Raw genomic sequence first — 24,175 nt, forward strand, 5'->3', positions numbered from 1 at the left:
GCTTGTTTTATCTCCTGGATGACGTGAACGCATCGCAAGATCCCCTCGTCCAATCACCGTTCGCGTACTGATAACGGCCAAGTTTTGAACCAAATTGCCATTTTTTGTTTTTTACCGCGTTGGACACTTTTAATTCGTTTGAATGGAAGATCAAATGAAACAGCAACTGGCCATGAACGGCCTCAGATACAAACGATCGCTGCGTCGAATTATAGACCAGGTGCGTGTTCCAACTCGTTGATGAGACGTGATATATATATATTTTTAAGACTTGACAAATCAACCTATTCCAACTTGTAATATTTGAATCTCCATCAATAACAGTACTGCAAGCTGGAATATAAAGACGAGGCGATAGATGTGGACCTCAATAACACCAGTGCAGACGGTAAGTTAGTGCTTGTTCTTCGTGTTTAGCGCCGAGGCTCTCGATTAGCATGTTCTTGACAGCGTTTTGTCTATTTTTATTATATATTTATTTTTTTATTTTTAAGACCTGGTGCACTACATGGCGCTGTCGAAAAAGCAGTTACTGGAGATCGAATCAAAGGTGCGAAAAAAGTATATTTGTTTTCGTCTCTCTGACTCCACTTGAGTTTCAATACACTACTGGTAAAAAAAGTTAGAGTTGTGGGCTTTCGGTTGAAATTTTAGGATGAGCCCATTAAAAAAAAAAAAATAAATAAATATTAAAAATCATCATCCAAGGTGAACTTAATTTGACCTCTAAACTTTTGAATGTACATGTCCAACTGCTTAATTCTTCAGTATGTTTTTGCACAACTTCCTGTTCTCAAGGAGAACAATATTTACAACAGGTGTTTGATCCATGAATGGACCAGTCCATTTCCTGGTTCCATTACAAATGGTATTTAAACGGTCCTCTTCATCATGCTGGTCACATTTATTCGTTTTTTTTTTTTTTACATCACAAGACCAGGATGACGCCTAACAACTTGTCAACAGTACCTCGCCATTGTGAGGTGTCAAACTAGATTTTCTCAGAAGTGGCCACAGAGCATAGTGTTGTCAGAAGGTTGAAACCGAGAGAGACTGGAAGAGTCACAGAAAGGAACATCTATGGAAAGGACAGCAATTTCTGTAAAAAAAGACTGAAACATTGAAAAGCTGGACATGCGCGTTCAAAATAAGTTCCCCTGCTGTAAAGGTTGTAGTGCATTTTAGGTTCATCCTGAAATGTCACCCGAAAGCCAAATAGCCCTAACTTTTTGTGAGAAGTGTATGTGCCGAAACAAGTGAATGAAGTAATAATAATTAAAAAAAAAATCATAATTAAAGCTGAATCTCTCCTCAGAGCCTGTTGGATTCAAGAGACGACCTATTACAGTGTAAGTGTCAATCACATATAAAGGGTTCTAATAGAGTTTGTAGACCTGTTTTATTCATTTCTACTTATGATTTCCCCCCAGCACACAATTGTTCCTGGTCTTCACAGGTATGTCCGCTTTCTTCTTGCCATTGATTCGTTTGCACTGGCAAAAGCAGGAAAGCGTGCCGAGTAGATGCCAATGTTCGTCACTCATTGGTCAAGATTAAGGATAGACCAGATATTGGCTGGGCCCATATTCTGCATTTTGACACATATCGGAATCTTTTTTTTTTTTTTTTTTATTTGACGGCTGATACGAAATAATTTAAAACTGGGTAAACTTCAGGGGAGTATTTATGTACTGGATTTCAATTTATAAGAGATGTGGAGCTTCCTGCACTTGTTTTTGTTTGAACTTAAAACAAAGATAAGTGAAATATTAACGTTTGAGTTCCATTTTAAAATTTGGAAAAGTATTTACTGTTGAAAAAAACAACAACTTTAGAAAGCTATTTTTTTTCCATTTAACTTTAAAAGACAAGCTGCTGAGCCTTGGAGCTCCCTGTACTTTTTGTTAGAATTTTAAAACAAAATGATGTCTATTTTCTAAGATTAAAAAAATCTCCTTGACTACTATTAATCAGTATCTGTCCCGGGGAAAAACTAAAGTCCATCTGTAGTCAAGATCTGCGTATGCACGGCAAGAATCGTAAAAAATAAATGTGCGGCCTGCTAATATTCGCTTACCCTGGACGCTGCAGTGTTATACTCCACAGTCTCTGCTTTGCTGCAGCGCTCCGTTTTCTGGGTGCCGCCAGTGTCCTTTTGGATAAAATTGGAAGTACTGTACAGTGAATCTCAAATGGACGGAGGTTCACTGTAAATACATGCCAGCCTCGTTCTCATCCATTGCTGTAGTTAGCTAGCATGTCTCGTGCCTTCCGACGGATGCGCTCAATGCGACGTGGTTTTCGTCATTTCCCGTGGGACTATTTTCCTCGTCTGCAGATGATACAGAAACATTGTTTTCCAACGCAAGGATGTTTTGTGTCTTGAGTGTATCATTTGTATATGTTCACCAGCTGGACCAAACGCAACAAGATGGCAGAAATGAAACTTCTGTTTCTTGCTGGACGTTCACTGATGATGGTGATGGTAAGAGCAGCAGTTTAAAACCTCGCACTTAGTGACTTGATGGGATGAAGGGAAGAGGATGTATGTGAAGTTGACTCATTTAAATGTTTGTACAGTGGACTCTGTTTTTGAGAGAAATTTGTTCCAGAAAGTCTGACTTAAACCAAATCTTACAAAAACCAAAGCAATACTTCCCATAGGAAATGATGTAAATCCAATGAATCCATTCCAGACACCCACAATATGAGCGAAAAAATATTTTACAGAGAATAACTATGGTTTGAATGAACATTCAACATCACTTTGACATTTATTGAAGACTCTTGATGGCGCATGGGAGGATGTTTGGTTTCGGTCGTTGCATTCTGAAGAACGATGCTGTGAGAGGGCTCCTTCGTCAACCTCTGCTCCTGCAAACAAACACAAATTCTCGGATCCCCCGCTATCTTTTATGATAGTCTTCCTACCATGATGGACTGTTCGTTGATTACGACAACCTGTGACTTTCCCTGACTGGTATAATTCAATCAGTCAATCTTTGTACTCTTTCTACATGTGTAACTAAACAGGACATGGATTTAACATTATTATTAATCAATTCAAGCACTTGGGCAGCTGACAGGCGTTGTTGAATTATTTGTTTTACAGTTAACTAAAGCTGAGAATGACAACGTTTTGCCTCTTTGGAGAATATTTTGCTATCTGTAAAACTAGTTACAGTGCGATTGTGATTGGTGGAATGATGCTTGCAGTGCATGTTGGGTACCAGAGTTCTTATACGGAACCTTGCGATGTGATTATTGCATTGAGCAGGGTGGCTCATTTTCATGAGACCGCACCACCCCCTTTAAAACATGCTGATTTTGGGGAGGCTAGAAAATATGTCAAGACACTTGGGAAGCGGGAACTGTTTTAAATGAACACAAACAAAAGCTAAGTACGTCTCATTTTAATGTTTGGTCTTTTCTCTATTTTGTGACCACTGCAGGAGTGTCAATTGTGCGTTCTCAGCAGAGCTCGCTTGACGGCAGTCAGAGGAATTTGTTTGAGACCGACGTCCTGCCCGAGGACCATGACGAGGTGCTGGAGATGAGCCTTAGAAGTCAAGGCACCACTTTGTCCGAGCTCTACCCCAGCATGATCGAGCGAATCGGGCGGGCCAGTCACCGGTGGCACATTTCCAATGTGGCGGACGGTGTGCTCCAAAAGTACCGCAAGTGGCGACAGCAGTCCAACAGAGGCAACCACATCCACAGTACGGTCAGGAACAACAGACAAACCACGAGCAAAAAAGTGACGGAGAATCCAGGATCCAATTGTACCAGCTGCCAGCGCTCCCCTTTGAGGGAGCAGAACATTCAGAACGCAATGAACCAGACTTGTATCCCTGCATCTCTTAAACTTAAAAGCAAACTAAATGAGACCTTCACTGTGGAAGAACAGCCATCCTTATTTGGCCTCAGTCCTTCAAAGTCTTCCACTTCCTCTTTGGGGACTTTGTCAGACCTTCCCTCAAACTCTAGAAGTCTCTCTCTTTCTGCTCCCAGAAAGCAGCCATCCGTGTTTGTCCTCAGTCCTTCACGGTCTTCTCATCCCTCCTCTGAAGCTTCCTCGGACATGTTGCTAAGATCCAGAAGGCTTATGGGAGAGCAGCCATCCTCGTGCTTCTTCAGTACTTCACAGTCTTCTGATGCCTCTTCAGGAGTGTCTTTGGACCTACCCCTAAGGTCCAGAAAGCTTTTTCTCTCTGTTGACAGAAATAATCAGCAGTCCTCATGTAGCCTTAGTCCTTCACGGTCACCTGGTCCCTCTTTAGGGGTGTCCTTGGGTCTGCCCCAAAGATCCGGAGGGCTTTCTTTCTCTGCTACCACAGAGCAGCCACCCTCTTGGGTCCTCAGCCCTTCGCGGTCTTCCGGGTCCCCCCCAGATCAGTCCCTGAGGTCCGAAAGGCTTTCTAGCGCTGCTGCCGGAGAGCAGTCATCTTCGCTGGTCTTCAGTCCTTCGCGGTCTTCTGGTCCCTCCGCAGACTTGTCTCTGAGGTCTAAAAGGCTCGCACTCTCTGCTGCTCAAGAGCAGACGCAGCCATCCTTGTGCGTCCTCAGTCCTTCGCGGTCTTTTGCTCCTTCCTCCGACCAGTCCCTGAGGTCCAAAAGGCTTTCTAGCGCTGCTGCCGAAGTGCAGTCATCTTCGCGGTCTTCTGGAGACTTGTCTCTGATGTCTAAAAGGCTCGAACTCTCTGCTGCTCAAGACCAGAAGCAGCCATCCTTGTGTGTCCTCAGTCCTTTGCGGTCTTTTGGTTCCTCCACGGACCAGTCCTTGAGGTCCAAAATACTTTCTAGTGCCGCTGCCCGAGAGCAGCCATCCTCCTGGACCCTCAGTTCTTTGCAGTCTTCCGGTCCTACCTTGGAGCTTTCTTTGAGGTCCAAAAGGCTCACTCTCTTTGCTGCTGGAGAGCAGCAGCAGCCGTCCTTGTGGGTCTGTAGTCCTTTGCGTCCATCTGATCCCTCCTCAGACTTGTCTCTAAGTCCCAAAAGACTTTTTTCCTCTGCCAGCAATGCTTCTGAAAGCACCGCATTTAAAGAGCGACCCGACGTTGATGGTTTCCCAGTAAAGCAGTGTCCCTTAAAAGAGGGGATGGTGAACTGGGAAGGCCTCACAAGATCACCTCAGTCCTTCTCCAGAAGCCCCAACTCTGCTAATGTGTTAGACTACTTCAGGTCCCGGGCTTCCCCTCTCCGAAAGCTGCTTACGCCCCAGATGGTCGACCCCAGGTCCTGCTTGCGCTCCCCTGCACAGGCCCGCAATAAGCTCTGGCGGCACCTCTCAATTGACTCTTCCAAGGCATCGGGCTGCTTCACTTATTCAGAAAAGGACCTGGATGACGACTATGCTAAGCAGTATCACAAGTTTGTGTGCCAAAGCGAACTCTTCAACGGGCGCACCTGCCGGTTGTGCACCAGGAGTGCCGATGCCTCCCGGCATCATTCCTCCCAATCACTGGTGGCACTGGCATTGTCACCCCATCGCTTCGAGCTGAAGAAGCGCCACCGAGAGTTGGAGTGGGAGAACCTGTCCCGCTCCAAGCGCTGGAGTCCCTACTCTCCAGGGTCCAAGCGGCACAGAAATGAGACGCTGAGACGCCGCCTCTGTTTGCGCGACACTGAGGCTCCTCAGGGTGGTGTCTTCGAGCATAGCACGGTTCAAGGTTTCAACGGTCGGCCGCGGTTGGAAGAGGCCATTGAGGCGCATGGCTTGCCGGAGGAGTACCTACTTGGTAAATGTCCTTAATGTAACACTGCGTTAAGACAGACAATCAGGTTCAATTTGTTGGAGATCATCCATCTATCTATTTTCAATAGTTTATCCTCAGCTGACTTTGGGCGCGAGGTGGGCTACACCCTGGACTGGTCACCAGTCAGTCGCAGGGCACATATACGCAACCATTCACACTCACACCTACGGACAATTTGACAAGTGGTCACCAATAGGGTGACCGCGGGCACAAGGTAGCTCAAAAGAGGCTACATGTGTAGCCCGCAGATCTGTTCTAAAAAAAATGCCTTACCAGTGATTGGAAATTGTGATTTCCTTGGAATTTATTATTATTTTTTTTTAAGTGATCATTTGAAAACGTTAACACTTGCAGAGATCTATAGAAATGATGTTTCCTACGCTGGTATATCATTGTTAATTAGTGAGAAATTAACATGATTGTCTTCACTTAGACGACCATTTATTATTAAGTTATTTCAGAAGTATCAAATCTAGTTGCCATGTCAACATCTGGGAACTGTTTCACTGATTCATTCATGTCTACATTGCTGTTTAACAGGAATTCCAGGAGAGGCAAATATGTCCGCAAGCAACTAAGGTAACTGAACTGTGAGTTTGTGTAAACGTCCAGTCCAGATTTTGATAACCTGGATTTTTGGCTGTCAGAAGTTGTTTTTGGGTGGTATTCCTACACGTAATCACTTTTTTTCCCTCCCTTCCCATACATTAACAGGTAATGGTCACTCAATGGGGAACAGGTGTCGAAAATGTTGCTAACGTGACCCACCTCTACTGGACCGCTGTGAAGATGTAATTCAATCTGCATTTTACATACAAATATTCTATGCATGTTCACTGTATTTTCACCACATTGTAAGTTTGTAGTGTTAGTAATAAGTTAGTTCAAATAAAATGAGTGAAATGTAAAATGCCACTTCATGATGACTTCAGCCAGTGTTTATTTTTTTCGTGTGTAACAAAACAGCATGTTAAGGCAGCATATTCAGAACCACCGGGACGTTGTACACGGTCCCTCGATTTAGTACAAAACTCAGATGTTCTAAAAAAATTCATAATAATCTTTGGTCGCTGGTTTGTGTGTGTGCTTGTTTTTCGATGCATAATAAATGTAAGTCTGGTCATATAAAACGGAGCAAACTAAAATGTTCTAATGGTATATTTACATAAGGCAAAAGAATCCAACCACTAGAGGTCAGTAGAAGCACTCAGCTGCTGCGTAACATGGACAAAGTTTTGAACTGCAGGATGGAGTGCCAAATGTAACTAACCAGACTCGCCCACCAGTTTACCACTCCAGTTCCACCGGGTACTTGCCGGTCAGACACGCGGTGCAGTGTCCCACCCTCCCACCCGACTTGTAAGTGGAGTCGATCATTTCGCCGCCCTGCAGGGAGGAGATTCCTTTCTGGACCGCCGTCACCAGCCCCTCTACGGTCAGGTACTGCACGCTGTTGGCACCTGAATGCAACACAGCAACAGTCAGCGGTAGTAAAACGCAAAGCAGGCATATCGGCGCTTACCGATGTAATCAGCGATGTCTTGGAATTCCGGCTTGTTGGCGATGAGTTCCTCTTTAGTGGGGATGTTGATGCCCATGTAACAGGGGAACTTGATTGGAGGAGAAGCCACTCTGATGTGGACCTGCCAGAGAGGAGAGTGGCTCAATCCAGCGATACCTTCATGGTCAAATTTGTAATTCCAGCTAAAATTGTCAGGAAAAATGTGCCTTCAGAGAATCAGAGATTCCAAACCACTAAGCCGTGGCATATTGGTGTGACGTGGGAAATTTTCCAATCATCTTTCTCCATTGAAATGGAAATGCCATTAATCCGTTGCAATTCCACATTGTGCTACTTCTGATGCGTGCACCCTGGCCACTAGGGGGCAGTATAATACACACCCAAAAAAGTTTCACAACTGGCTCGGTAAGCTTCAGTCGTATCACTGAATTGTGCCAAACTGCTGTCACAGATGAGCAGAGACTTGTGAAATATAAATAGATGAGAAATGACAAACTAAAGATAAAAATACTTAAGTCTAGATTTAATTGTATAGTAATGGGGAAGAAACAGCGGAACAAACCTCGGTCGCGCCCGCCTCCTTCAGTAGTTTAATGATGGGTGAGATGGTGTTGCCCCTGACGATGGAGTCGTCGACCAGCACCACCCGCTTGCCGGCAAAGTTGTCCGTCAAGGCGCCAAACTTCTTGGCGACGCCCAACTGCCTCAGGCGGGTGTTGGGCTGGATGAAGGTTCTCCCGACGTAGCGGTTCTTACACAAAACTTCAATGTAGGGCAGGCCAGACTGAGAAAAGAAAAGAAGCTTAGCTTCGAACCGAGGAGGACATTTTGGGGGTTTTGTTGCAAAGTTGTTCGGCAGACCTGCTGGGCATAACCCAGTGCGGCGGGCGTTGCCGACTCCGGTACGGTGCTGACCACGTCTGCGTCCGTGGGCGCCTCGATGGCCAACTGTCGACCACAGCGCTGTCTGACGGTATAGACCATCTGTCCTGTTGCATATACATTTCCTTATTATGTTGCATCAAAAACCCCGAGGCCTTATTCCATTTGACTACCTTTGGAAATGTGCAGACTAAAATCTGGTGGTTCTTCGACTGTTTTTAACATCAGTTCATGTCATTCGTATAAAATAGAAAACGTGTCGAGTTGAAAATGCAACCAATTTTACTCAAACTGTACAATTCACCGCAGTAAATAAGGAATTACAGTAAGGTAGTTTAATGAGTTTCTATTGGCCAAAAATGGTGCCATAGCAGCACAGTGTACACACTAACCTTCAAAGATGGAGTCGGGTCTGGCAAAGTATACATATTCAAATATGCAGAAGGCAGGGAGGTCCCCCTCGCGACGAGGCACTACGCTCAAAGACTTGACTCCGTGTCGGGATATCTGGACAATCTCTCCCGGGAGGACCTCCCTGTAATACCTGAGTGTCAAGAGCAAAACGGAAGAAAGGGTCAGAAGAGTTAACGCGTCCAAAGGTTCATCTGTGAAGACGTACTTGGCGCCGATGGACTGGAAGCTGCAGGACTCAGAGGACACGACCCAGCCCTCGGTGTCCGCCTCGCCGCCACCTGACAACCAATCAACTTCATCATCAGAAGACCTCGCGGCTAATTATCGACATCCATTGGGGGCGAGGATTGTTTCTCAATCTTTCGGGAGCCTTTTCAATTCACGGCTATTGTTACAAATCTTTTCTTTGTAGGAAATTGCAACGTAAATAGTTTGTCATCTTTTTAGGAGAGTGCAACATCAATAGTTTGTCTTCATAGGAAAGAGCAAGCTCAATTCTTTGTCTTTTTATGAAAGTGCGGGGTACACCCTAAAGTGGTCGCCAATCAATACTTCTTTTGAATAAACAAAAGGATACAGTGCAACATTACGATTTGTTATTTGCTCGGGCTTGACGGCTGTTACCCGAGTTGTGCAGTTTGGAGATGGGAACCACACGTCCGATGCAAAGGGGTCTGTTCCCGTAGGGGTCCCGCACGGCGTAAACGACGTCTTTGAACATCACCAGCAGCGAGTACGACGTCAGCGTCTCCGTCATCAGATTTTTAATCCTACAAAACAAAGAGAAGACAATTTACTCGTTGGTAGACAAAAAGAGTCGAGTGTTACGCCAGGAGCCCAAACCTGGCCACCCAGTTGGGTGAGTCCAGCTCCTCCAAAGGAGGAGTGAAGGCCAGCAGCTGGGTGATGAGCTCGCTGTCAGAGCTGGTGGACAGGCCCACGCCGTGACGCATCACCTGCACGGACGGGCGCACCAACAACACGCTGGTTTATCCTCAAGCGCTACCATTTGCAACATTTTTGGGAAGGGTAGGATATGTCCTGGTTACATTTGAATACAGATCTGGACAAACGTGAGCGGATCTGGATTTTTTCCAACAGTTCTTACTTACTGTGAGCTATTTATTTCTTTATTTATCTTTTTAAGAATAATGCATTAGCCATACTGATATTTGCACTGTATTCTACTTAAAACATTTTTTTTTTCCTATTCCATGTATTTTTAATTCTTGAAATACAAACCTGGAGTTGCACCTCAATTTCATTGTATTTGCCCATACAATGACAATGTTGGCACACTCGCTGTGAGCCAATTAATTGCCAAATTCAGTTTTATTAAATTATGACTTGTAAAATTTACTATCCATGAAAGAATGATTTTCCATAGACTTTTTTTTAACATTAAATTGTTACTTACAATATCAAGTTAAATTATGACTTTTCCTTTCAAATGTATAAAATAAATTAGGACTTTTTACCTTGTTAAATTAAGTTATTCCTCAAAACCTATAAAATTAAATTTTTTATTGCATTATGTTTTTCATAATATAATTTTTCTCAATATGACATTTTTTTCTCTTGGCTTTTATCTTATCTTAAAATGTCGACTATACTGCATAATAATATCGACTGATTGGAACTTGGCTTTTCTTATTGTAATATTTTTGGCCTGGTGAAGTTCTGCAAAGAAATATCCACATGTAATTGTAACGGGCCAAAGATCTCCTCCTACAACCGCGCTTGTTTGGATACTGTAGTGGGAGTGTTTCCCTAATAACTAAAAAAAAAAAATGAAACAAATATTGGTATTAAACGGGCACTGGTGCAAGCCGGCGCTCTACGTAGACGACTCGCCTTTTTCCGCAGGGCGTGCGCGTTGACCAGCTCTCCGTTGTGCGCCACCGCTATCTGGCCGTGCAGCGTGTCCACCACAAAGGGTTGGCAGTTCTGCAGCTCTGACATGCCAGTGGTGGAGTAGCGCGTGTGACAGATGCCGAGGTTGCCGTAGCGCAGCTTGAGGAGCGCCTCGGGGGAGAAAGCGGCGCTCACCAAGCCCATGCCCTGAAAATAAATCCCATGCAATCAATAGCAGCAGGGCTATCGAGTCGCTCGCTGAATTTTGCTGCAGTTTGTAAGGGGTTTGGCGTCACCTTGAGGGTTGTGTATGTCGGCGGAGTGGCTCCATCACTTGTGACAACCCCGGCACTTTCCTGACCCCTGAGGAGACACAAGCCCATGTGTTAAGGGAAAAAAGAAATTGCCATGCCAGCGCAGAAGTGATACAAAAATGTTGACTTCAATACTGCACTTGCATAAAGTTCTTCAATACCAGTAAAAGCAGTGGAATCATAGATGCCAAAACACAGAACTAAAAATTGTTTTTATTTCTATTAATTCAAAATAATATTCAGCAAAGGATGATATTACATTTTTTTTATATATCATTATTTTCATAACCTGTTATACTGTAGCCTATAGGCTGTTTAGCACATTTCCATCCATCCGTCCATCCATCCATCCATTTTCTGAGCCGCTTCTCCTCACGCGGGTCGCGGGGGTGCCGGAGCCCATCCCGGCTGTCATCGGGCAGGAGGCGGGGTACACCCTCAACTGGTTGCCGGCCAATCGCAGGGCACATACAAACAAACCACCATTCGCACTCACATTCACACCTACGGGCAATTTAGAGTCTCTAATTCATGCATGTTTTGGGGGGATGTGGGAGGAAAGCGGAGTGCCCGGAGAAAAGCCACGCAGGCACGGGGAGAACATGCAAACTCCACACAGGCGGGGCCGGTGATTGAACATTAGTCATTTGTTTTTATTATATCATATTGTTTAAAATTATCTCTGATATATAACAGGAATGTCCCGATCCAACTTTTTCACTTTCGATCCGATACTGCAGCCTTGAGTTTTGCCCGATACCGATATCGGCCAGATACGATATCAGGAATAATCCTACTTCACTTATTTTGTAGTATGGAATTTTAGGAAAGGCTTCATCAAGTGTTATTACTCAAATAAAAACACTAATGCAATAGAAACCGAGCTCTGCTGTGAAAAGAAAAAATGTGCGTAATTAACACGGCCCCTCTGAAACCGGCTTTTCCCCCCTTTTCTTGGCTAGACACATGAAAAGATTAACTAGATTCACGACAGATGATTTCCAAGGGGAGGAATTTTTTAAAATGTAATACTAGGGCACATTCTTCACTTGTGTATTAACTGTAACATGCTCCTCACTCTTTGCAGGATTAAACATGCATCACCTTATAAAAGCGCAACGTAGCAGCCAAGCCTGCAGGCAAACCAAACAGGTTTTACAGAGGCCCAAAAAGGTTGAGGAGCTTTTTCATCTACAAGGAGTCGCCTTGCTGCAGTTCCAGTCTATTTACCAAGCTGCTTCTCACATTACACTTGGCCCCTCCCCCTCAGCACATAGCTTAAGCCAGTGGTGAGGCTGCTTTCCTGTGCGGGGGCGTTGCTTTCGGGCTTAAGCGCCTGGTTGCCTAGGGAACTGAGCAGCAGCGCCAGACGGGTCGAGGGGGTGGGGAAAGTGTTTCCACGTCAGCTCGAAAAAGGCGCTTGGGGGGGGGGGGGGGGGGGAGGCGGACGAGCTGGCTACGGCGCGGGGGGGGGGGAGGGGGTGGGACGAGGCGGCGGCTCAGCACGAGGCTCAGAGCAGAGTCACATTTGAGCTGGTCTCGGAGCGTCTGAGGAGGCTCAGCGTCGGATGTGGCTGGAAGGACTGCCGGGCCTTGAATGCGAGAGGAGGCCCCAGCCAGACACGACAAATGGAGGAGGTGGGGGCACATCAGGGAGGCATCTACACCTCCTCAGCTTCGGAAGGTAAACTTTAGACCGGGGGTGGGTAATTCATTTAACAAAGGGGGCCACGTGAGAAAGCGGGACGGTTGTCGAGGGCCACACCAACACGCTAACCTCAATTGTTTTCCATATTCATTTATATGAAACATTCAATTGTACTGGTTTAATAAGCAGCTACTTGTGTAGATATGGTATGTTGTGATAAATGTGGAACAAAATTGTAAGCGGACATTAAAATTACATAAATACATTGTCCCTATGGAGTGAAAACAAATGTTTTGTAAATTTGAAATACCAGAGTGTTGTTAACAGTCCTGCCAAATTTGAATGATTTTAAGATATATATATATATATATATATATATTTGTTTTTCAAGTATCGCCAATTATCTAAGATGAGGCTTCAAAATTGTGAACGATCCAGTTTCTCAAACACTGTTGGTGTGTCAGCTGAACGCGCTCAATTGTCACCAGTCAATCAAATAGCACCACGTCGATAGCATCTTTCTCATGCCGACACCTTTCCTAAAGGTTTGAGCCGCGAACATATATCCACTGAAAGCCTCCGGCGACTTGAATATTTCCCACCGTGTCGGCTTTTCGACAGTGCAAAAAAGAGGTACTAGCCGCCGGCTAGCTCGCGAGCTAATCCGGGCTCTTCTTGGCCGGCGGGCTCGTCTTCTCCACGGTGTCACATCCTCGCTTGGCGTCGTGTTGGAGTGTGGCTCCGCATAACATACACTTCAGGGAACGTTAGCGGTGTATTAAACACGGCGGCACACGCCATTCAGCACGAGGCTCGCACGAGATGACATTTGAGCACATGCTTGCCGCTAAGATATGTACCCACAGTGCTTTGCGTTCTAACAGATTACGGTAGCCCGAATAACACACAATACATAACACTTGGGAACTGAAATAGCAACACTGGCCTGTTCTGTAAATTGTGGCATTTTGGGGGATGTAGGCCTTTGCTAGTTTAAGGCTACAGCTCCACAATTCAGTACGACATAGTTCACAGTCTTTGCCCATTTTCAGCAATTCAAATCTTCAAACAGTTGGCACCCAGTTTTGTATATTGAGTCTGCTGACATTATGAGCACCAAAAACTCAGCTCGCCGTTCCAAGTTCGTTATCAGTGCAAATCCCACTCTTAATAAGAATGTTGCTAACATGAGGAACGCTGTTGGCATTGTCGCTAGTTACATTTTTGGAAAAATAGTCGCTAGAGTGGGAGGAAAGGTTGCTGAATATAGAGTCAATGAAGTCATTGCTTTTGCTTGCTTGTACCCCCCTTGCACGCGTAGAAATCAAAATAAAAGTCTGTACAGTGTCTCAGCCGTGTCCTCGCAATGTCGTGTATTGTTTTTGTGCAACACCTCTCCCTGTCTATCGCAAAGTCCCAGCGATATTGCGGACATTTTTATGGTTGTTATAGTATGCTTATTGTAATGCCCTTGCATGTGGGAAAATTATTAAATGCCCAGACTCGCCGTAGCGTGAGCCAACTGGCAAACCACCACTTTGGTCACACGTCACCTCGCCAGGCCCCGCCTCTTAAAGGCAACACAGATACTACAATACAGTATCGTATCGTATTTTCTATAGTTAATGCTTGGAAATTATGTTCAAATACATTTGCAATGTGTATAGAAATTGTGTTTTAATAAGTTTAAAGCATGTGGGAGAGGTAAAACTACAAAGAAATGGTTTCTTTATAGCGCAGATTTTCACCTATTTGCAGGTGGGTATGGAACTTATTTCCTCAGATGAAGTCTTTCACTGTATCTTAGGTTTTGTTTTTGACTTTGCAAGAGCCAGTCAGAGATTGCGGACAGCCTGGGTGTGGCCTTCGGGCCATATTTTGCCCAGGTCTGATCTGAAATTTCACATGAAAAAACAGGAGTCCAGGTTCACCAGGGGCTACCTGGGGTGGAGGAAGGCCGCCACTGGACGGACGACGAGGTGCGAGCGCTGCTGTGCATCTGGGCCGACCGGCGCGTCCGGGAAAGCCTGAAGAGCACGCTACACAACAAGTACATCTTCCAGGAGATATCCAGCCAGATGCAGCACACCTTCGGCGTGGTGCGCCACTGGAAACAGTGCCGCACCAAATACAAGAACCTCAAGTACGACTACAAGATGGCCAAGAGCACCCACGCGGCCCGCGGCGGCCGCAGCAGCCCGGGGAAGTACATGAAGTTTTTCCACGAGGTGGAGGCCATCCTGCTGGACCGTGGCCTGGAGGAGGGCTCTCTGGGGATGAAGAGGAGGTTGTATGACGGGGCCGCTTCAGAAAGTGAGGTCGTCATCGAGATAGACAACTGTGAGTACGATTCGAAGAGGAGGTCGTACAAGTCGGAATTGCGCCAATATTCCGGGAAAACCAGCGTCATGCGAGACGTGTCATATGAAGTCGAGACTTCAGCAAATCGCAAGAGACATCGGTTCACGAAATTATTCTTTGATAGTTAGTCACAGTTTTTGTGGCTTGTATGTAAGAATACATCAATCAATCACACTCAGCTACAACTGTTCTTACAGTTTTTCCATTGATTTCTTTATATTTATGGCTTAAAAAGTGTTTTCTTTTTTAAATGCATCAATACTGTTTTGTTGTTTTTACGTTCCGCTCATAACTAGGGTTTTAGCGGCAAGAGATCACGGTTTTGGTTTCAATATCACAGCTCGGCCATAACACGAATCACAAGACAGTAACGGTTTCAAAATTTTTTTTGAACACAGTGGAATTTGTTATTGCTTGGCCACATCTGAAGACCGCGGGAGAGTCAGACGAAATTTGTGTTAGCCTTGCGCTATTTACATTTTTTATTTTTTTTTTTTACATGCTGCGCTCATATTCACATTGGCGTGACGGCATTTCGAATGGGTAAACAAGTTTGACATACTGCCACGAGCCTGTTGCTGAAATTGTGGAAAAAAGACCGAGCGCAAACTGCGAAGTGCAAATGAGCCCCAATAGAGACAGTCAGGCATTGATTGTGTTTTCACTCGTGGGTGCAGCGCTTCTCACCAAGCCGCCCAATTACACTTGTCAGCATGCGGATGTGTTCACTGTGATGGGTAAAATGCAGAGAACAAATTTCATGTGCATGCATGCATGTTTATGACAATAAAGGTAAATCTTCTTCTGAAGTGTTGCGGATCTAGGCGCGTGCCGCATTCAGTGGCCACGGAAATCACAAATCTGCTTAGCTTTTGGCTTGAAATGAGGATTTACCAAGTCGTGGCCGGAGAAACTCTGCTTGTGCACAGTATTATGTAAATTTGCCAAATTGTGACATCACAATTGAAAGATTCTGAACAGATGTGCTCGAGCGCAAGGCAGTCACACGCCCTCGTTAAGTCATATGCTCCCTGTTGGAACTCGGTACCGAATGAGTTCTTTTACTACTAAGTGTGGTTAACCTTATCTTACACTGACTGCAATGTTCAAATGTGACTTCCAACATTTCCTGTACAATTTAGTGTTGCTTTACTGCGCCGACAGATGATAACAGCGACCATTATGACATGAACGGGGATATGGAGTCAAAACTGAGAGGAACAGGTAAGACGCCAAATGTCTTCCGAACATCACGCTCCCTTTGCTTACTTAGTTTCTTCCCTTCCGACGTCAATTCAACAGGGGCGGAGCCGTCCGCCGTGGACCAGCTCCAAGTGGTCACCGTGTCGGACACGGGTCGGAACTGGAGCGACCAGGAGGTGCGAGCGCTGATTCAGGTGTGGTCCGACGAGCGGGTGCGGCGCCAGCTGGAGAGCTCCACCAGAAAGCGGGACGTCTTCACGCAGATCTCCAACCGGCTGATGCAGCAGGGCATCGAGCGCGACTGGAAGCAGTGCCACACCAAGTACAAGAACCTCAAGTACCTCTACCGCTCGCTCCAGAAGGGCAAGACGGACGACGCCGACCCGAAGCGGCTCATGAGATATTACGGCGAAGTGGACGCCATCATGAATCGCAGGGCAAGGGGCTCGCACACGGACCACCGCGTCGACTTGCGCCGAATTGGGATGCTGGCGGGCGACGCCCATTCGGAGGCGGAGGAAAGAACGTGCCGCTCAGAGTCGATTTCGTCGATGCGTCTCGCAGTGATGCCGCAAGAACAACGAGCGATGGAAACGGGAAGCAGTCACCACTTGGACCAGTGGCACCCACAGGACACTTCATTAGGTACACTTTTACTTCATTTATTTGTTTCCTATTTGTAATCATTCAGTTATCTTATTTTTACGATCAATTTATTTAGGCATTTTATTTTTACCACTAATTTGACTCTATTTTTATTGAATTACTTTTTTATTTATTTTTTTTATTATTAAATTAATTTAAAAACTTTTTTCCTTATTGCAGTATTGGCAGGGAACCCATTTCTAAATCCTTATGTTGTATGGAAACTTGAGTACCGAATGTGATTATTAAGCAGCAAATCCAGTTATTAATTGAATTGAATAACAAATGTAATGCTGGCATCGCTAGGAATTTCCTGTTGCTCATTTCTGACATTTTAATGTCCAACCATCCATCCATTTTCTACCGCTTATCTGAGGTCGGGTCGCGGGGGCAGTAGCTTTAGCAGGGACGCCCAGACTTCCCTCTCCCCAGCCACTTCAGCTCTTCCCGAGGCGTTCCCAAGCCTGCCGAAAGACATCGTCCCTCCAGCGTGACCTGGGTCGTCCCCGGTGGGACGTGCCCGGAACACCTCACCGGGGAGGCGTCCGGGAGGCATCCGAATCAGATCCCCCAGCCACCTCATCTGGCTGCTCTCGATGTGGAGGAGCAGCAGTTCTACTCTGAGCCCATCCCGGATGACCGAGCTTCTCACCCTCTCTCTAAGGGAGAGCCCGGACACCCTGCGGAGGAAACTCATTTTGGCTGCTTGTATCCGGGATCTTGTTCTTTCGGTCACGGCCCACAGTTCGTGACCATAGGTGAGGGTAGGAACGTAGATCGACCGGTAAATCGAGAGCTTCGGCTTTCGGCTTAGCTCCTTCTTTACCACAACAGACTGATACAAAGTCCGCATCACTGCAGACGCTGCACCGATCCGCCTGTCGATCTCCCGTTCCATTCTTCCCTCACTCGTGAACAAGACCCCAAGATACTTGAACTCCTCCACTTGGGGCAGGATCTCATCCCCGACCTGGAGAGGGCACGCCACCCTGTTCCGACTGAGGACCATGGTCTCAGATTTGGAGGTGTGATGCTCATCCCAGTCATCACACTTGGCTCCGAACCGCTCCAGTGAGAGTTGGAGATCACGGCCAACAGAACCACATCATCTGCAAGAAGCAGAGATGCAAGACTGAGGCCAGCAAACCAGACCCCTGCGACGCCTCGGCTGCGCCTTGAAATTCAGTCCATAAAAGTTATGAACAGAATCGGTGACAAAGGGCAGCCTTGGCGGAGTCCAACCCTCACCGGGAACGAGTCCAACTTACTGGCGGATATGCGGACCAAAGTCTGACTCTGGTCGTACAGGGACCGAACAGCCCGTATCAGGCGGTTCGGTACCCCATACTCCCGAAGCCCTCCCCACAGGACTCCCCGAGGGACACGATCGAACGCCTTCTCCAAGTCCACAAAACACATGTAGACCGGTTGGGCGAACTCCCATGCACCCTCGAGGACCCTGCCGAGGGTGAAGAGCTGGTCCACTGTTCCACGGCCCGGACGTAAACCACACTGCTCCTCCTGAATCTGAGATTAGACTTCGCGACTGACTCTCCTCGCCAGCACCCCTGAATAGACCATACCAGGGAGGCTGAGGAATGTGATCCCCCTGTAGTTGGAACACACCGTCCGGTCCCCCTTCTTAAAAAGGGGGACCACCACCCCAGTCTGCCAATCCTGAGGCACTGTTCCACGATGTCCACGCGATGTTGCAAAGGCGTGCCAACCAGGACAGCCCCACAACATCCAGAGCCTTGAGGAACTCCGGGCGGATCTCATCCACCCCAGAGCCTTGCCACCGAGGAGCTTTTTAACCACCTCGGTGACCTCAACCCCAGAGATAGGAGAACCCGCCTCAGAGAACCCAGACTCTTCTTCCTCATGGGAAGGCGTGTCAGTGGAATTGAGGAGGTCTTCGAAGTATTCTCCCCACCGACTCACAACGTCCCGAGTCGAGGTCAGCAGCGCCCCATCCCCACTATACACAGTGTTGGTGGTGCACTGCTTTCCTCTCCTGAGACGCCGGATGGTGGACCAGAATTTCCTCGAAGCCGTCACGAAGTCTTTCTCCATGGCCTCACCGAACTCCTCCCATGCCCGGGTTTTTGCTTCAGCGACCACCAGAGCTGCATTCCGCTTGGCCAGCCGGTACCCATCAGCTGCCTCAGGAGTCCCACACGCCAAAAAAGTCCGACTTCATCAGCTTGACGGCATCCCTCACCAGTGGTGTCCACCAACGGGTTCGAGGATTGCCGCCACGACAGGCACCAACCACCTTACGGCCACAGCTCTGGTTGGCCGCCTCAGCAATGGAGGCGCGGAACACGGTCCACTCGGAATCGACGTGCCCCACCCCCGGAACGTGAGCAAAGTTCTGTCGGAGGTGGGAGTTGAAACTCCTTCTGACAGGGGATTCTGCCAGCCGTTCCCAGCAGACCCTCACAATACGTTTGGGCCTGCCAGGTCGGACCGGCATCTTCCCCCACCATCGGAGCCAACTCACCACCAGGTGGTGATCAGTTGACAGCTCCGCCCCTCTCTACACCCGACTGTCCGAGACATGCGGCCGCAAGTCCGATGACACGACCACGGAGTCGATCATGGAACTACGACCTGGGGTGTCCCGGCGCCAAGTGCACGTGTGGACACCCTTATGTTTGAACATGGTGTTCGGTATGGACAATCCGTGATGACCACAGAAGTCCGATAACAGAACACCGCTCGGGTCCATTTTAATGTAATAATTAAAATTGAATAATTAGGACAACTGACTTTGAAAAAGAGACACTTGATGCATTTTACCACAACAGTTCCCAGGTGTCTTAATAACAAGTATGTGACATGCTTTCGTCAAAATACCCCAAGGATGAAACCTGATTGAAATGTATTAAAGTTTGGGAAAATAGGCAACTTACAAAAATACTGACAGTGGGGCAGCATTTAGAGATCCAACTATCGCTATACGAACATTAAAAAGTACCTTTTCCATATTATGTCACATAAAACGCTCCAAATCTGTACATTTAAGCAAGTTAGACGAGTGCTTCACCTTTTCTATCTTTTATGGTATGCCGTTTGTAGGATCCCGTGAAAGCAGCCTGACCCTCGGCGACACTCTGTCGACTGGCCGAGGGAGGAAGAGGAAGGCGGACGACGAAGGTTCGAAATGTGTCCAACGATTAGATAATGACTTCACATGACTGCCACAAGCCTTTGTAATTCCCGAGACACCGACTCCCCCGAGTCCCATGATTGGCCTCTTGATGAAATTAGTACGGATAGTGGAACATTTGTCACTGTGGACAAAAGCCCAAACTCATGACGCAACCACTGAATGAAACCTTTTGCATTCATAAAAATCATGCTGTTGTATTTCCCCCCTGCAGACAATCTCCTGACGCCAGTGAAAAAAACTGCAGAAAATGTGAACATTAAAGAAGAGCAGACTCACGTTCCGATAATAGAAGTCCTTTCAGTGTGCTCGATGGCCTACCAGGATGCACATCAAGAGACGCAGGTAATTATTAAAATAAGGATTATAGTGTCACGTTCACGTCAACGGAAGGTCACGCCGAGCCGCTGCTCCGGGAAATACGGTTTAAACTCGATTACACACTCTTACTATCACGTGTGAAATGCATATCACGTTACTGTTCCTTGTGAAGTAGTTAGGTGACATTTAATAGGGTTAGTTAAGGGAAAGGGTGGGAGCACGTTACCCATCAGGGGCCATTTTGAAGTCTTTTTGAGACAAAGTTCTTCAGAGGTTTTATTGGGATTTAGAACTGGATGCCGGTGGAGTCATACAGTCACACCAGAACAATAAGTCTCTTCAATGTGTTTCCTTCATTTTAACCCATTTTTTCACTGGATGTACGTGATTTTGGCATTTCCAACACACTGCTTTGCTAACTACAGTGTGTGTAATGTGAATTGATACACAATTATTAGAAAAATATCTGAAAACGTGTCATTTTGATCATGTATGTTCTATTTTCATAATCATATTGAACATTTTATCATCGTCCACCCTATCAGCAAGCTCACGTATTTTGCTGTTTGCATGTAAATTGTCTCGCTTGCAGTTCATTTTTTAAAAAAGTGTGCACTTGACCAATATACATTTCTAACAGTATAACATCTACTTATTGCAGTGGTGCCTTGAGATACGAGCGACCCGACTTAGGAGTTTTTCCAGATACGAGCCTCCATTCGGCCGATCAGTTGAGCAAATATTGAACAATTCATCAAAAAAGAGGCTTCGAGCTGCTTGACGCCACGGCCATTTTACTAAGAGAAATACATGTTTATTTAAAACAACCATAGAGCTTTGTTTTAGGAAAGTCTGCTGAGCTTAATATTAAAAAAAACAACAACAACAAAATAACTGCAAAACTCCATTGACATGCTAACAGTTAGCGTCGATACTCACGGTTAGAGAACTCTAAGTAAGGGATATTTGAACACAAACGACAGATACCAGAGAAGACAGATCGTATAAAGATAATATACAGTATCTCTATTAACAGACATATATTCTTTATCCTCCACAAAAGACAATATCACGGCATCTTACTGAGTCACTTGCAGTAGTAGTAGTAGAAGTACTATTCTTCTTCATTTGTATCTGCAGGACTCTATTATACTGCCTTCAGGTGGCCAAGGCGGGCACATCACAAGGAGCAGCACAATGAATTGGATTGCAGCATTCAATCAAGAAGAATAAACTTGAATTTTTTACATTGCATTTATTTACATTATTACTTCGTGTTTTTAGGAAGTACAATATTCCAGAGTGCTACTTCCCTTATTAATAAACGAATTACAAACGTTTTTTTGGGGGTGGGAGGCGGGAACGGATTAATGGCATTTACCTTCATTTCAATGAGGAAAGATAATTTGAAGTACGAAGATTTTGAGTTATGAGCGTGGTCACATAACGAACTCGTATCTCAAAGCACCACTGTACAACTAATATGAAGTTCAATGGAAAATCTCAGCTTTTTTGGGTGAAGTGGGTAAGTCTCAAAGGCACCTTATGGGAATATTGAATATGAAGTGATTTTGTCGGACAATGCTTGATTTTACACATTCCTATTTAATATTTTTGTCAATTTGACATTCATTCTCTGATTTAAAAAAAAGTGCAGGAATTCACCAGTTACTCTGTACTTGAGTAGTTTTTTTCCCCACTAAGTACTTAATTATTTGGAGGACTTTTACTTGAATCATATTATTGAAAAGCAGTGACTCTCAAAGTGTGGTACTCGCAGATATGAATACTTGGTTATGACACGCCCCTTTTGAGCTGTGTGCCTACGGCGACGCTAAGCTAGTAAGGGCAAACTTGTTCACACATTCCATGTGTGTGGACAGCAAGAAAACCGAAAGAACAAGATTTTAGACACATTGTGTTGCATACAGGTTGCGCACAATGCTGTACAAGCTCAACAAGGGAACTGGGAATAACCTTTAACGGGTACAAATATTTTTGGGGCTTTTTAAACAAAAAAATTTTTTGATAGCACACGCTTTGGCATTGACAAAAAAAAGTAAACCATGAAAATCGGTTGAGAAATGAACAAATTATGACTTCATTTCAATCTCCATGCATTGCCTTTGATGGGAACATTGCCAACATGGCCGCCACGTCGGTTCACCAGGCTGCTACAGCAAGCTGGTGTATCTAGTCTTCATTTCTGTGGCAGTACTAGTAGCATTAGTGGTACACTGGTTCCCTCTAGTTGTACGCAAAAGAATCACTGCCCACAGACAGTTCAGTTGTATTTAACTGTTTAGTACAATACATTTGCATTTCATCTTTCAAAACAGTTTCTTTGTAAACTTGTATTTAGGTATTTTTATTTATTTAACTTTTAAATGCAATAACTGAAGTACAGTTTTTATTTTCCTATATTAAAGTGCATTGTTAATGCTCAAACTGTGCCTAATGTTCCAGTGGATTTTAGTATATATATATATAGATAGATAGATAGATAGATATATAGATAGATATATATATATTTTTTGGTGGTGCTACTCTGTGTAAAATAAATAAAGTTAAAAAAAAATAGAAATAGAAAATGACAACCACTGCTCTAAAATAACAGTACTCTTTACTGGAGCACATTATTATTTTTTTGGGCTACTCTTCCCACCTCTGATTTTAATAGACAAAATGTGATGAATGTCAAACTAGCGTCGGTCCCTGAACGCATCTCGGGCACAAACTTTTCCCACCTTCCAACGTTCTGCGACACAATTGTCACACGCCACGATTAAAAACGAGTGGACAAATAACACCGTAACGGTTCATTTTGTGGCTTTTTTCTTCTTCTTATTTTTTACCTGTAAGCATAACAAGAGCTACAAATGTCTGTAAACGTGCCTCGTGTGACTTTAAAAGCAAGTCGCGGCTTGTGTGTGCGCGCGCGTGTGTGTGTGTGTGTGTGTGTGTGAGTGTGAGACCGTCTACGTTACCTGTGCTGCAACGCCACAAGTCCCAGGGTGAGCACCTGGGCCACCTCCAGCTGCGTAGGCCAGTCTCCGGCCGCCACGCACCCAAACACCCCGCACTCCTCCCCGATACCAGACTCGTCGAACTCCATCCTGGCTGTCGCCTCTCGCTAGCCGCTGGTGGGCCAAAGTGGCCGAGAGAGCGATCTGCGCATGCGCACAACACTCAACTCTTGCTTCTCGAGCACGTGTCACAACAGGGCCGTGTTTGCTTTACACGACACGGTCGATTAAAACCCACAAGAAAAAGGACACAAAGTCAGTCAGAGGCGAAGAAAGAAAAAGGACAAGTTCGCAGTATTGTTTTTAAAAGCGAGCGCCATTACTTCAACTTAAAGTGAATCAAGCATTTCGACGTGTTGTACGACAACAAATCACGTGAAGCGAGTGAATCGATTGTGTTTTTCCAAAAAAGAGAAGAAAATGGGCAAAGTTGCCTTCATGTAATCCAAAACAGTTGGTCTTTTTTTCTTCTTCTTTAAGAAACAGAGTTGAGAGTTTGGGCTTCCCCCCGCCCATGTTGGGCCACTTCGCTCTTTTGATTGGCCAAAGTGAGTGAATGGAGTGCCGTGATTGGCTCTCACAGCACGTAAGAAATGCTCAACTTCCGCCTTGTGCTCCCTGCACGCCTCCGGCTCTCATCCTCGCTTGACAACTTTTTTTTTGCGTGGCTCACTGCTGCTTTTTGTGTTTCATTTGTCGTACAGTTCTGCGGCGTGTCGAAGAGAAACATGGCCACCACACAAGGTAAAGTACGATCTTTTCCATTCTGGGAAAAAAAAGCGCACCTTTTAACAGGGCTTCTCTGTCTCTATTTATTTTGTAATCAGAGTTGAGCATCGGCCAGAAGCTGAACGAGGGCAAGACCAAGCAGATTTTTGAGATCGTGGATCAACCCGGGCTGGTTCTGGTGCAGTCCAAAGACCAGATCACCGCCGGGAATGCAGCGAGGAAAGACCAGATGGAGGGCAAAGCGGCCATCGCTAATAAAACCACCAACTGCGTGTTTGAACTGCTGCAGCAATCTGGTAAAAAAAAAATATATATATATATATATATT

The 24,175-nt window shown here is 45.6% G+C and overlaps 3 protein-coding genes across 8 annotated transcripts in view; 2 read left to right on the top strand and 1 right to left on the bottom strand.

Moving 5' to 3' along the window:
- On the top strand, positions 1-6,673 carry si:dkeyp-117h8.4 (uncharacterized protein LOC572032 homolog). Of its 2 annotated transcripts, none has more exons than XM_061779605.1 (9): positions 1-220; positions 325-388; positions 495-550; positions 1,316-1,349; positions 1,431-1,456; positions 2,413-2,485; positions 3,453-5,738; positions 6,297-6,346; positions 6,471-6,673. In XM_061779605.1, exons 1-8 carry the CDS (start codon positions 143-145, stop codon positions 6,332-6,334), a joined length of 2,655 nt encoding a protein of 884 aa, XP_061635589.1. In that variant the 5' UTR covers positions 1-142; the 3' UTR covers positions 6,335-6,346; positions 6,471-6,673. The 2 variants fall into 2 exon arrangements, with proteins under 2 accessions (XP_061635589.1, XP_061635587.1); XM_061779603.1 differs by having other exon boundaries at positions 6,297-6,335.
- On the bottom strand, positions 6,673-23,596 carry ppat (phosphoribosyl pyrophosphate amidotransferase). Of its 3 annotated transcripts, XM_061779614.1 has the most exons (12): positions 23,442-23,593; positions 23,080-23,326; positions 10,725-10,791; positions 10,429-10,635; positions 9,418-9,530; positions 9,199-9,344; positions 8,780-8,852; positions 8,553-8,704; positions 8,140-8,267; positions 7,841-8,062; positions 7,279-7,399; positions 6,673-7,216 (listed from the first exon to the last, which is right to left on the bottom strand). In XM_061779614.1, the coding sequence occupies exons 2-12, from the start codon at positions 23,205-23,207 to the stop codon at positions 7,044-7,046; spliced, it is 1,530 nt and encodes a 509-aa protein (XP_061635598.1). In that variant the 5' UTR covers positions 23,208-23,326; positions 23,442-23,593; the 3' UTR covers positions 6,673-7,043. The 3 variants fall into 3 exon arrangements, with proteins under 3 accessions (XP_061635598.1, XP_061635597.1, XP_061635599.1); XM_061779613.1 differs by having other exon boundaries at positions 23,080-23,596; XM_061779615.1 differs by lacking the exons at positions 23,080-23,326; positions 23,442-23,593 and adding an exon at positions 19,649-19,669.
- The window catches only part of paics (phosphoribosylaminoimidazole carboxylase, phosphoribosylaminoimidazole succinocarboxamide synthetase), a 17,071-nt gene continuing 5,124 nt past the window's right edge, over positions 12,229-24,175 (top strand). The window contains exons 1-8 of one of the 3 annotated variants that reach the window (XM_061779606.1): positions 12,229-12,426; positions 14,308-14,730; positions 15,916-15,975; positions 16,054-16,599; positions 19,681-19,758; positions 19,986-20,116; positions 23,823-23,862; positions 23,946-24,143. In XM_061779606.1, the coding sequence (XP_061635590.1) occupies positions 12,372-12,426; positions 14,308-14,730; positions 15,916-15,975; positions 16,054-16,599; positions 19,681-19,758; positions 19,986-20,116; positions 23,823-23,862; positions 23,946-24,143 (1,531 nt within the window). In that variant the 5' untranslated portion in view covers positions 12,229-12,371. Of the gene's footprint in view, positions 12,427-14,307; positions 14,731-15,915; positions 15,976-16,053; positions 16,600-19,680; positions 19,759-19,985; positions 20,117-23,621; positions 23,705-23,822; positions 23,863-23,945; positions 24,144-24,175 lie in introns of those variants that run through there. The other 2 variants (XM_061779607.1, XM_061779608.1) reach the window with 2 other exon arrangements.

This window comes from Phyllopteryx taeniolatus, chromosome 7 (assembly GCF_024500385.1).
Source record: "Phyllopteryx taeniolatus isolate TA_2022b chromosome 7, UOR_Ptae_1.2, whole genome shotgun sequence".
Classification (NCBI taxonomy): Eukaryota; Metazoa; Chordata; class Actinopteri; order Syngnathiformes; family Syngnathidae; genus Phyllopteryx; species Phyllopteryx taeniolatus.